At 70.4% G+C, this 10,899-nt stretch overlaps 1 protein-coding gene across 3 annotated transcripts; it reads left to right on the top strand.

Moving 5' to 3' along the window:
- The first annotated feature begins 153 nt into the window (after window positions 1-153).
- LOC101943843 (pre-B-cell leukemia transcription factor 2) lies at window positions 154-9,648 on the top strand. Of its 3 annotated transcripts, none has more exons than XM_065564010.1 (9): window positions 154-568; window positions 1,404-1,477; window positions 2,945-3,189; window positions 3,384-3,574; window positions 4,313-4,448; window positions 4,544-4,592; window positions 6,138-6,226; window positions 6,763-6,849; window positions 7,453-9,648. In XM_065564010.1, exons 1-9 carry the CDS (start codon window positions 435-437, stop codon window positions 7,543-7,545), a joined length of 1,098 nt encoding a protein of 365 aa, XP_065420082.1. In that variant the 5' UTR covers window positions 154-434; the 3' UTR covers window positions 7,546-9,648. The 3 variants fall into 3 exon arrangements, with proteins under 3 accessions (XP_065420082.1, XP_065420081.1, XP_065420083.1); XM_065564009.1 differs by having other exon boundaries at window positions 159-568; window positions 4,544-4,697; XM_065564011.1 differs by having other exon boundaries at window positions 309-568; window positions 2,952-3,189; window positions 4,544-4,697.
- Window positions 9,649-10,899: the final 1,251 nt, after the last annotated feature.

Raw genomic sequence — 10,899 nt, 5'->3', positions numbered from 1 at the left:
GGTCCCCGCCCTTGTCTGGAGGAAATAAAAGAAAATTTTCTGTAGCCTAGTCCCAGGCGTCCTGGCTGCCGGTCCCTCCCCCACCCAGCGCCGGGGAGAGAACCCAGGAGTCCTGGCTCCCGGCCCCTCCCCCGCCCAGCTCCGGGGAGAGAACCCAGGAGTCCTGGCTCCCGGCCCCTCCCCCGCCCAGCGCCGGGGAGAGAACCCAGGAGTCCTGGCTCCCGGCCCCTCCCCCTGTGAGCGCCCTCAGCCCCCGGAAATTCCTGTCCTGTCCCTTTAAGGCCCCCCCGTCCCCCCCGCGGCCGCCAGGGGGCAGCACCGATACGCGCCGGCTGCAGCGAGCCCGGGCGAGCCCCGACCCCCCGCCCCGCCCCGCCGCGGCTCCATCTTGGCAGCCCCGGAGTCTCCCGGGGCCCCCCCGGCGCTGTCGGGCCATGGAGGAGCAGGGGCGGCTGCTGCCCCCCCCCGGCCGGCCCGAGCCCGGCGAGCCCCGGCGCCAGGAGCTCGGCGAGATCCTGCAGCAGATCATGGGCATCACGGAGCAGAGCCTGGACGAGGCGCAGGCCAAGTACGGGGGGGGGGCAGCGTCCAGATCTCCCCCCCCCCTCCCGGAGCCAGGCAGGGAACCCAGGAGTCCGGGCTCCCCCCCTTCCCTCCCGGAGCCAGGCAGGGAACCCAGGAGTCCGGGCTCCCCCCCTTCCCTCCCGGAGCCAGGCAGGGAACCCAGGAGTCCGAGCTCCCCCCCTTCCCTCCCGGAGCCAAGCAGAGAACCCAGGAGTCCGGGCTCCCAGGCCCCACCAGCCCAACCCACCCCACTAGGCCCCACTCCCCTCCCAGAGCCGGGAAAGAACCCAGGAGTCTAGGCTCCCCCCCACAGCAGCCCAGCCCACCACTCTCCTCCCTGATCTAGGCAGGGAACCCAGGAGTCCTGGCTCCTGGACTCCCCCGCCAGCCCCCACTCCCCTCTCAGAGCCGGGAAGAGAACCCAGGAGTCCTGGCTCCCAGCTCCCCCTGCTCTAAACACCAGCCCCCACTCCCCTCCCAGAGCTGGGGAGAGAACCCAGGAGTCCTGGCTCCCAGCCCCCCCTGCTCTAACCCACCAGCCCCCACTCCCCTCCCAGAGCTGGGGAGAAAACCCAGGAGTCCTGGCTCCCAGCCCCCACTGCTCTAACCCACCAGCCCCCACTCCCCTCCCAGAGCTGGGGAGAAAACCCAGGAGTCCTGGCTCCCAGCCCCCACTGCTCTAACCCACCAGCCCCCACTCCCCTCCCAGAGCTGGGGAGAGAACCCAGGAGTCCTTATCCAAAGGGTTGTGGGTCATAGTGTGGAATTATTGGGGGGGCTGGAGTGTCCCCCCCCCCCCGTATAAAGCTGCTTTATCTCTCACCCCCCCCCCCCCGCAGGAAACATGCCCTGAACTGCCACCGCATGAAGCCGGCGCTGTTCACCGTCCTGTGCGAGATCAAGGAGAAGACAGGTAGGGGGGTCCCGGGCCCCCCTGTCCCCCTCCGCCTGGGCAGCCCCTGTCTGGGGTCGGAGCGCGGCCTGGGCGGGGTCCAGGGACTGAGCATCGGCCCCCCCTCCCTGTGCCCCACATGCCGGGGGGGGCATTGCGGGGGGGCCTGGGCAGCTGGGTCTGTGTGTGCAACAGGACCCTGTGTGGGGGTGTGTGTGGGGGTGTGTTACATCCAGCTGGTCAGCAGCCTGCGTTGGGGGGACCCTGGCTGGGGGGTGTGTGTGTCGGGGGGGTGCACGGATGTTCTGTGGGGGGGGGGGGTGTTTAAAACACACAGAAATTGTGTTGTGTCCATATGCACACTACTGTGTACATGGGATTTACGTGTGTTGCTACATGCGTGGAAGTCGTGTGTGTACAGAGATACTGTGTGTGTCGAAGTACATGGAGGTACCCTGTGTGTGTGTGTGTGTACCCGGCTGGCAGCGTGTCTATGTGTGACACACACTGTACTAATACTGACAGATACACACGCGTGTGCACGGACACGGACACACAGACACAACCTCGCGGATCAGGTGCCCCCAGCGGTAGATCTGGGGGTGTGAGTGTGCTGGTTGTGGGTGTCAGTCAGGCGTGTGTGTAGGAAACACGGAGCAGCCGGGCGTGGCCTGGGGGGGCGTGTGCCAGTGAGCGAGGGAGCCGCGGGGGGGGGGGGGGATTGGTGTCGGTTCCGTGTGTGCCCCGGGGGGGGGGCTGTTTGGGCCTGGGGTCTGCACCCCCTGACCCCCCACAACTAACCCCAGGGAGTTACTGGGGGTCCCCTGAGAGCGCGGGGGGGTTGGAGGGGGCAGGTGACGAGCTCAGGACCCAGCCCCCCCCCCCCTTCCCAGGAGAGGAAGAGTCATTACTAGGTCGTCACCATGGCGACCATGGGGCCAGCGAGGGGGGCTCAACTTTTGACAGCACCAGCTGAAGGGGCTGCGGGTCGGGAGTGAGGGGCGCCGGCCGGGCCGGGGGCTGCGGGTCGGGAGTGAGGGGCGCCGGGGGGGCTGGGGGCTGCGGGTCGGGAGTGAGGGGCGCCGGCGGAGCGGGGGGGCTGCGGGTCGGGAGCGAGGGGCGCCGGCGGAGCCGGGGGCTGCGGGTCGGGAGCGAGGGGTGCCGGCCGGGCCGGGGGCTGCGGGTCGGGAGCGAGGGGCGCCGGGGGGGCTGCGGGTCGGGAGCGAGGGGCACCGGCCGGGCCGGGGGCTGCGGGTCGGGAGTGAGGGGTGCCGGGGGGGCTGCGGGTCGGGAGTGAGGGGCACCGGCCGGGCCGGGGGGGGCTGCGGGTCGGGAGCGAGGGGCACCGGCCGGGCCGGGGGCTGCGGGTCGGGAGTGAGGGGCGCCGGGGGGGGCTGCGGGTCGGGAGTGAGGGGCGCCGGCCGGGCCGGGGGCTGCGGGTCGGGAGGGAGGGGCACTGTGTGTCTCACCCCCCGCCGCCCCCGGCAGGGCTCAGCGTGCGGAGCAGCCAGGAGGAGGAGCCGGTGGACCCGCAGCTGATGCGACTGGACAACATGCTGCTGGCCGAGGGGGTGGCCGGGCCCGAGAAGGGAGGCGGATCGGCAGCGGCGGCGGCGGCAGCGGCGGCCTCGGGGGGCGTCTCCCCCGATAACTCCATCGAGCACTCGGATTATCGCAACAAGCTGGCGCAGATCCGCCAGATCTACCATGCCGAGCTGGAGAAATACGAGCAGGTGGGCGGGGCCTGCATCAGGAGCGGGGCCTGGGTCAGGGGGCGGGGCTGGGACCATGGGCTGGGGCATGGGGCACCAGGGCTGAGGGGGCGAGTTGGGGTGGGGCTGGGGTCCTCGGGCCCGGGAGCCTGACTGGGAGGGCGGGGCCTGGCTGGGGGCGGAGTCGGTGCCGTGCTGAGCCCCGCCCCCCGCAGGCGTGTAACGAGTTCACGACGCACGTGATGAACCTGCTGCGGGAGCAGAGCCGGACGCGCCCGGTGGCGCCGCGGGAGATCGAGCGGATGGTCGGGATCATTCACCGCAAGTTCAGCTCCATCCAGATGCAGCTGAAACAGAGCACGTGCGAGGCCGTCATGATCCTGCGCTCCCGCTTCCTGGACGCCAGGTACCGCCCCCAGCCCCGCCCCCCCAGCACCTGGCCCCGCCCCCCCAGCGCCTGGCCCCCGCCTCCCAGCGCCGCCCCCTGCACCCGCCCCTGCGCCCGCCCCCGCCCCCTCTACTCACCCCAGAGCACGTGCGAGGCCGTCATGATCCTGCGCTCCCGCTTCCTGGACGCCAGGTACCGCCCCCAGCCCCGCCCCCCAGCGCCAGGCCCCGCCCCCCAGCGCCGCCCCCTGCACCTGCGCCCGCCCCCGCCCCCTCTACTCACCCCAGAGCACGTGCGAGGCCGTCATGATCCTGTGCTCCCGCTTCCTGGACGCCAGGTACCGCCCCCAGCCCCGCCCCCCAGCGCCTGGCCCCGCCCCCCAGCGCTGCCCCCTGCGCCCGCCCCCACCCCTCTACTCACCCCAGAGCACGTGCGAGGCCGTCATGATCCTGCGCTCCCGCTTCCTGGACGCCAGGTACCGCCCCCGGCCCCGCCCCCAGCGCCTGGCCCCGCCCCCTGCACCCAGCCTTCCCCCACTGACATAAACCTGATGCTGCCCCAACCCCAAAGCCCCGGCCCCAGAGCGCACATGGGGCATCTTGACACCAGGCCCCCCCCCCCCCCCCCGAGTCTCCCTGCAGTGCCGCGGGAATCGGGACGGGGCGCTGGGGGAGGTTGGGAGGGGCCGCCTCCAGCCCCGGTGCGATTCGGCCGGGAGCCCCCCGCGTCCCCCCCACTCACCCCCTCGCCCCCCAGGCGGAAGCGACGTAACTTCAGCAAGCAGGCGACCGAGGTGCTGAACGAGTATTTCTACTCCCACCTGAGCAACCCCTACCCCAGCGAGGAGGCCAAGGAGGAGCTGGCCAAGAAGTGCGGCATCACCATCTCCCAGGTGCGCGGGGGGCGGGCCGGGGGCCGGGCCGGGGGGCGGCCGGGGAAGGGGGGATCCTGCCCTACTCAACGGTCCCGCTGTCCCCGGCCCCCCAGGTCTCCAACTGGTTTGGCAACAAGCGCATTCGCTATAAGAAGAACATTGGTAAGTTCCAGGAGGAGGCGAATATTTACGCCGTGAAAACCGCCGTGAGCGTCACCCACGGGACCCAGAGCGGGGGCGACTCCCCGCCCACCCCCTCCTCCGCAGGTAACTGCCCCGCCCCCGCCGGGAGCCCCGCCCACCCCCTCCTCCGCAGGTAACTGCCCCGCCCCCGCCGGGAGCCCCCGCCCACCCCTCCTCCGCAGGTAACTGCCCGCCCTCGCCGGGAGCCCCGCCCACCCCCTCCTCCGCAGGTAACTGCCCGCCCTCGCCGGGAGCCCCGCCCACCCCCTCCTCCGCAGGTAACTGCCCGCCCTCGCCGGGAGCCCCGCCCACCCCCTCCTCCGCAGGTAACTGCCCCGCCCCCGCCGGGAGCCCCGCCCACCCCTCCTCCGCAGGTAACTGCCCGCCCTCGCCGGGAGCCCCGCCCACCCCTCCTCCGCAGGTAACTGCCCCGCCCCCGCCGGGAGCCCCGCCCACCCCCTCCTCCGCAGGTAACTGCCCCGCCCCCGCCGGGAGCCCCGCCCACCCCCTCCTCCGCAGGTAACTGCCCCGCTCCCGCCGGGAGCCCCCGCCCACCCCCTCCTCTGCAGGTAACTGCCCCGCCCCCGCCGGAGCCCCGCCCACCCCCTCCTCTGCAGGTAACCCGCCCACCCCCTCCTCCGCAGGTAACTGCCCCGCCCCCGCCGGGAGCCCCGCCCCTCCTCCTCCGCAGGTAACTGCCCTGCCCCCGCCGGGAGCCCCGCCCGCCCCCTCCTCCGCAGGTAACTGCCCCGCCCCCGCCGGGAGCCCCCGCCCGCCCCCTCCTCCTCCGCAGGTAACTGCCCCGCCCCCGCCGGGAGCCCCCGCCCGCCCCCTCCTCCGCAGGTAACTGCCCCGCCCCCGCCGGGAGCCCCGCCCACCCCTCCTCCGCAGGTAACTGCCCCGCCCCCGCCGGGAGCCCCCGCCCGCCCCCTCCTCCTCCGCAGGTAACTGCTCCGCCCCCGCCGGGAGCCCCGCCCACCCCCTCCTCCGCAGGTAACTGCCCCGCCCCCACCGGGAGCCCCGCCCATCCCCTCCTCCGCAGGTAACTGCCCCGCCCCTGCCGGGAGCCCCCGCCCACCCCCTCCTCCGCAGGTAACTGCCCCGCCCCCGCCGGGAGCCCCGCCCACCCCCTCCTCCTCCGCAGGTAACTGCCCCGCCCCCGCCGGGAGCCCCGCCCACCCCCTCCTCCTCCGCAGGTAACTGCCCCGCCCCCGCCGGGAGCCCCCGCCCACCCCCTCCTCCTCCGCAGGTAACTGCCCCGCCCCCGCCGGGAGCCCCCGCCCACCCCCTCCTCCGCAGGTAACTGCCCCGCCCCCGCCGGGAGCCCCCGCCCCCTCCTCCGCAGGTAACTGCCCCGCCCCCGCCAGGCTGGGAGCCCCCCATAGCACCCCCTGCTGGCCAGGCGTCACTGGGAGTGCCCCCACCCCACCCTGCTCCCCACAGCGCCCCCTGCTGGCTGGGCCGGCCGCGCTTTTAACCCGCGTCCGGCTCTGAGCGTCGTGGTCCCCGTCCCTCCCCCCGCAGGGTCCGGCGGCTCCTTCAACCTCTCCAGCTCCAGCGACATGTTCCTCGGGCTGCCGGGACTCAACGGGGACACATACCCCCCATCCCAGGTGAGCCCCCCCGGATTGGCGACGCGTACCCCCCCCCGGTGAGCCCCCCCGTCACAGCGCCCCCAGACCAGGGACGTGTCCCCCCGCTCCCAGGTGAGCCCCCCTTCACAGCCCGCCCGGATCGGGGACACGTACCCCCCCCAGGTGAGCCCCCCCAGATCGGGGACGCATATCCCCCCTCCCAGGTGAGCCCCCCGTCACAGCCCCCCCAGATCAGGGACTTGTCCCCCCCACTCCCAGGTGAGCCCCCCGTCACAGCCCGCCCGGATCGGGGACACGTACCCCCCCCCAGGTGAGCCCCCCCAGATCGGGGACGCGTATCCCCCCTCCCAGGTGAGCCCCCATCACAGCCCCCCCCGGATTAGGGCTACGGTCCCAGCTTCGCAACAGGCTCTGGGGGGACCCCCTGGGGGTCTCACTCGCCCTCCAGGAGAAGCCCCATGGCTTCCCTGCCCCCCCCCCGACCCCTAGGTCCGGTGTGTGCCCCCCCAGCCCCGTGGGTCTGGCCCCTCAGTGTCTCCCCCCCCGCCCCACAGGTGGAGTCTGTGCCTCACTCCATGAGCCAGGGGCCCTATGGGGAGGGCCTGGCGCCCGGCCAGCTCTACAGCCCCCGCGATGTGAGGGTGAGTCCGTTTCCCCCCCCGTGCTGCCCCCCGTCCCCCCTGCTGCCTCCCGCCCCCTCAATCCTCCCCCACCCGCTGCCTCCCGTCCCCCATCCATCCCACCCCCCAATCCTCCCCCACCCGCTGCCTCCCGCCCCCCAACCGTCCCACCCCCCCGCTGCCTCCCACCCCCCCAATCCTCCCCCACCCACTGCCTCCCGCCCCACATCTGTCCCACCCCCCCACCCCGGCTGCTTCCTGCTCCCCATCCCCCGCCCACCCACTGCCTCCCGCCCCCCCCAATTCTCCCCCACCCGCTGCCTCCCGCCCCCCATCCGTCCCACCCCCCCGCTGCCTCCTGCCCCCATCCGTTCCACCCCCCAATCCTCCCCCACCCCCTCAATCCTCCCTCACCCGCTGCCTCCCGCCCCACATCTGTCCCACCCCCCCCAATCGTCCCTCACCCGCTGTCTCCCGCCCCCATCCGTCCCACCCCCCCCCGCTGCTCCAGAGCCCGCTGTTCTCAATGGGGCGGGGGGCAGGGGATCCCCCATAACCACTGGGGGACGTTGGGGGGGTAGGGGCGTGACTCAATGTAACCTGTTACCTTTGACCCTCCCCCAGGCTAACGGCGGGTGGCAGGAAGCCGCTACCCCCTCCTCGGTGACGTCCCCCACGGAAGGACCCGGTAGCGTCCACTCCGACACCTCCAACTGATCCACCCCCCGGCCGCCCCCCCACATCCATGGGGGGGCGGGGGGGCTGGCATCTCTTCACGGGAAACAAGCCAAGGTGGTGCCCATGGGGACCCCCCGACGGCGTCGCTTTGTAGGGTGAATCCAGAGGGGGGCCGGAGCCGAATCCAGGCTCCCTGGGCATTTTGGTATTGAACGAGCAGCACAAAGGTTGTGAGCCCCCCCCCCCCCCGACTCCCCCATGTGGGGCCAAGACCCCCCCGGCTTCCCCCCCCCCCGGCTTTCTCACTCTTCAGGGCGTTTCCTTCTCGTCCCCGTGCACCGGCCTCGCCGTTTTGCCCGGGTTCTCCCCGTTTTCTCAGCTCCCTCGCACGGCCGTTTCCGCCGCGCTCGGCCCGTGTCCAGCTGTCTCTCGTTACCCCCCCTCCCCTCCCCGACACCTGCTCTGGCTGGCTGCCCCCTGCTCCCATTTGTGCCCCCCGGGGCGCTGAGCACGTGGGGCTCCAGGACAGGATGTTTGCGGGAGCAGAGCCCCAGCGCCCCGCCCAGCCGCGGGAAACGGGGGGGTGTGGAGAGAGGGGCGGAGGGAGGAAAGACGTGATGGGGAGGGGCCGTAAGGAGGAGGCGGGGGGCGCCGGCGGGAGAAGAGGAGCAGCGAACATGGCGGGAGACTGACCAGTTGAGCTCTAGCCATTGAAAGCCGGCGGGGGGCGCAGGGCCGGCCCGCGCGAGCCAGACGGGAGTGCCGGGACGAATTCCCGAGGAGCGGCCAGGCCGGCGCGGGAAGGGGACTGCGTTTCGCCCGGCGCCGCGGGCCCCTTACTTCATTTACCTCAACGCGACACCAAGAGAGACTCGGACTCCGAGCCAGAGACCATGGAACCTTCTACCTCTGACCCCCAGCCCCCCCACGACATGGGGGGCGCTGGGCCCCATTCCCCCCTTCCCCCGCCACTGTCAAGGTTAATTTCTTTTATTGTCTGCAACTATGGCGTGTGTCTGCCGGGGGAGGGAGGTTGGAGAGGGGGTTAGTTGAGGGAGGGGGGGCTGGAGTGGAGGAGGGGGTTACTGGGGTCCTGGGTAAGCGGGTGGGACTGGATGGGGGCTGTGGGGGGAGTTCAGTGGGTGGGGGGCTCGTCACACCTGACGTGACTCCCCCAGTGCAAGTGTGTGTCGGGGGGAATGTTTAGAATGGAAAAAAAACCTTATTTTGTCATATGTTTCTTAACTTTTGTTGTTTTTCTGGATGTCCCCCCATGGCTCTTGGGGTGGGGGGTGTCACGGGGGGGGTCCCTGGGCATCTCCCCCAGGAGTTACCCTTTGGTTTGGGCTGTTTGTTTTGTTTGGGTTTTCTTGGGGAGCAGCTGGTTGGAATGTAAACCCCCCCCCGGCTGCTTCCCACCTCAAACCTCCCATCACCCCAGTCCCTCACCCTGAACCCCCATTACCCCAATCCCCACACATGCTGCCCCATCACTTCGATCACCACCCCTACCCTGAACCCTGTCACCTCAACCCCTTGGATTTATCATCACGCTGATTTCCCGCCCCCCGTGATCCATCACCCCTCTCCTTCCCCTCGGATCTTCCCTAATTTTCCCCCCCCCCGCAACCCCAGAACCTCCATCCCCTTCCCCTTCATGGGGCCATTTCCCTGTTTCTCTCCCTCAAAAATGGGGCCTCCCTTCCCCAGCTGTGTGTGTGGGACCCTGCCCCCTCTTCTATCAGTTAATAAGGTGGGGGGGTCTGTCCTCCCCCCACCTCCTGTTTTGCTTGGCTGAGGGCAGCCCTTTTGTCTCTTCCATCAATGCTGGCTCCTTGGCTACTTTAGGGAGACTGGAATGGGGGGACACGCAGGTGGTTGCATGGGGGGGAGCCCAGGAGCAACATGGGGGCCTCCCCTGCACCCTGTGACCCTAGTGTGGGGCTGTGGGTCCAACCTAGGAGAGATGAGCCTTACTCAAGAGCAGGCTTCTGAGGGGGAACTAGGCCTCAAATTAATTAGTGGGGGGAGGGGGTGCAGCACAGGCCATCTGTGTTGGTTTGGGGTCCCCCCCTGGGGTTCTGCCCCCCCTTTGCTGTTGTACAGACTTTTTTGCCTATATAATAAAATATATTTTTTCCACTTGCTGATTATTTCAGGTCCATGGATTTCAGGGGTGTGTGTGTGTTCCCTGAAACTTGCTGTCTCTCCAAATCAGTTCCCCCAACCTGAACCCCAAAACCAAGGCTGCCCAAAGGGGCAACATCTGCTCTCAGTACCAGCCCCCCACCTTGGGCAGCAGCTGCAGGTGCTGCTTGGGGGGAAGCAGTGTGAACCCCCCCATCTGTCTCCAGCTGTTTGCCCTGTTCCCCTCCCCAGAAGCAGGCGGGATGGGCTCTGCCCCCCCCCATATCTCAGGCTTGCCCCGGCATAGCTGGGGGAGAGCGGGCTGGGGGACACCGGTGAGGGGAACTGCACCTGCCCCCCCCCCCCCCCGAGGTGCCTGACTCTCCAATGGGCCCAGCCATGTCTCCCCCCACAACTCCGCCCCAGTCCTGCCCCCCACTCTGCCCCAGTCGTGCCCCTCACTCCTGACCACAGCCCCCTGCTAGCCCAGCCCTGCCCGTGCCCCTGACTCCTGACCCACAGCCCTCTGCTAGCCCAGCCCTGCCAGTGCCCCTCACTCCCAACCCGCAGCCCCGTCAGCCCAGCCTTGCCCCCCAGTTCTGCCAGTGCCCCTCACTCCCAACCCGCAGCCCCTGCTGTTCCCTTTTCTCCACCTCCCCCGTGGTGCTCCCCAGCCAGTGACATGTCCCCCTGTCGCCGGCATTGCTGGCGCTCACCAGCCGCTCGTGGCCTTTCGCCCCAGGGGCCAGGGCTGCGATTCCCGGGGGAGCTGCCAGGGGTCCCCAGGGGCACAGCTGGACCCCCTGGCTCCACTCCATCGCGGGCTCCTCTGGGCCAGTCACAGAACCTCTCAGCCCCCCGCCTTCCTGCCTGCTTTCCCCTGCCCCCGTGCCCTCCTCTGGCCCCCCACTTTCCCCTGACCCCTTCCTTCCTATCTCCTCCCTCCAGCCCCCCACTTTCCCCTCCTCGCCCTGCCTCCAGCCCCGTCTACCTCAGGCCCACGCCTGACAGGTCACAGTTCTGGTTTCTCGGGCGCTGGGGCCGAGCCCCCCAGACCCCTTAGTTCCCTCCCCCCACACTCTTCGCAGGGGGCTGAAGAATCACTGGTGTTTTAATCAGTGCTGGGAACGTACACTGTGAACCCCAAATCCCCCCTGCCCCCCACCCTCCATTCCCAGCTGCTCTTCACCTCCATTCAACCACCATTATACCAATAGCCAGAGAGCCCCCCCCAGGCTCCTGCTGCCCCCCAAACCACCCCCACTA

This window comes from Chrysemys picta, chromosome 12, assembly GCF_011386835.1.
Source record: "Chrysemys picta bellii isolate R12L10 chromosome 12, ASM1138683v2, whole genome shotgun sequence".
Lineage (NCBI taxonomy): Eukaryota > Metazoa > Chordata > Testudines > Emydidae > Chrysemys > Chrysemys picta.
Note: the sequence above shows the minus strand (reverse complement) of the source record. Positions and strands in the feature narration are given on the sequence as shown.

Excerpts from the sequence above, each read along its gene's own strand:
- LOC101943843 (XM_065564009.1), top strand. The coding sequence starts at position 435 with ATGGAGGAGCAGGGGCGGCTGCTGCCCCCCCCCGGCCGGCCCGAGCCC. Across the intron at positions 569-1,403 it reads CTGGACGAGGCGCAGGCCAA|GAAACATGCCCTGAACTGCC; the intron begins GTACGGGGGGGG and ends CCCCCCCCGCAG. Across the intron at positions 4,449-4,543 it reads GCGGCATCACCATCTCCCAG|GTCTCCAACTGGTTTGGCAA; the intron begins GTGCGCGGGGGG and ends CCGGCCCCCCAG.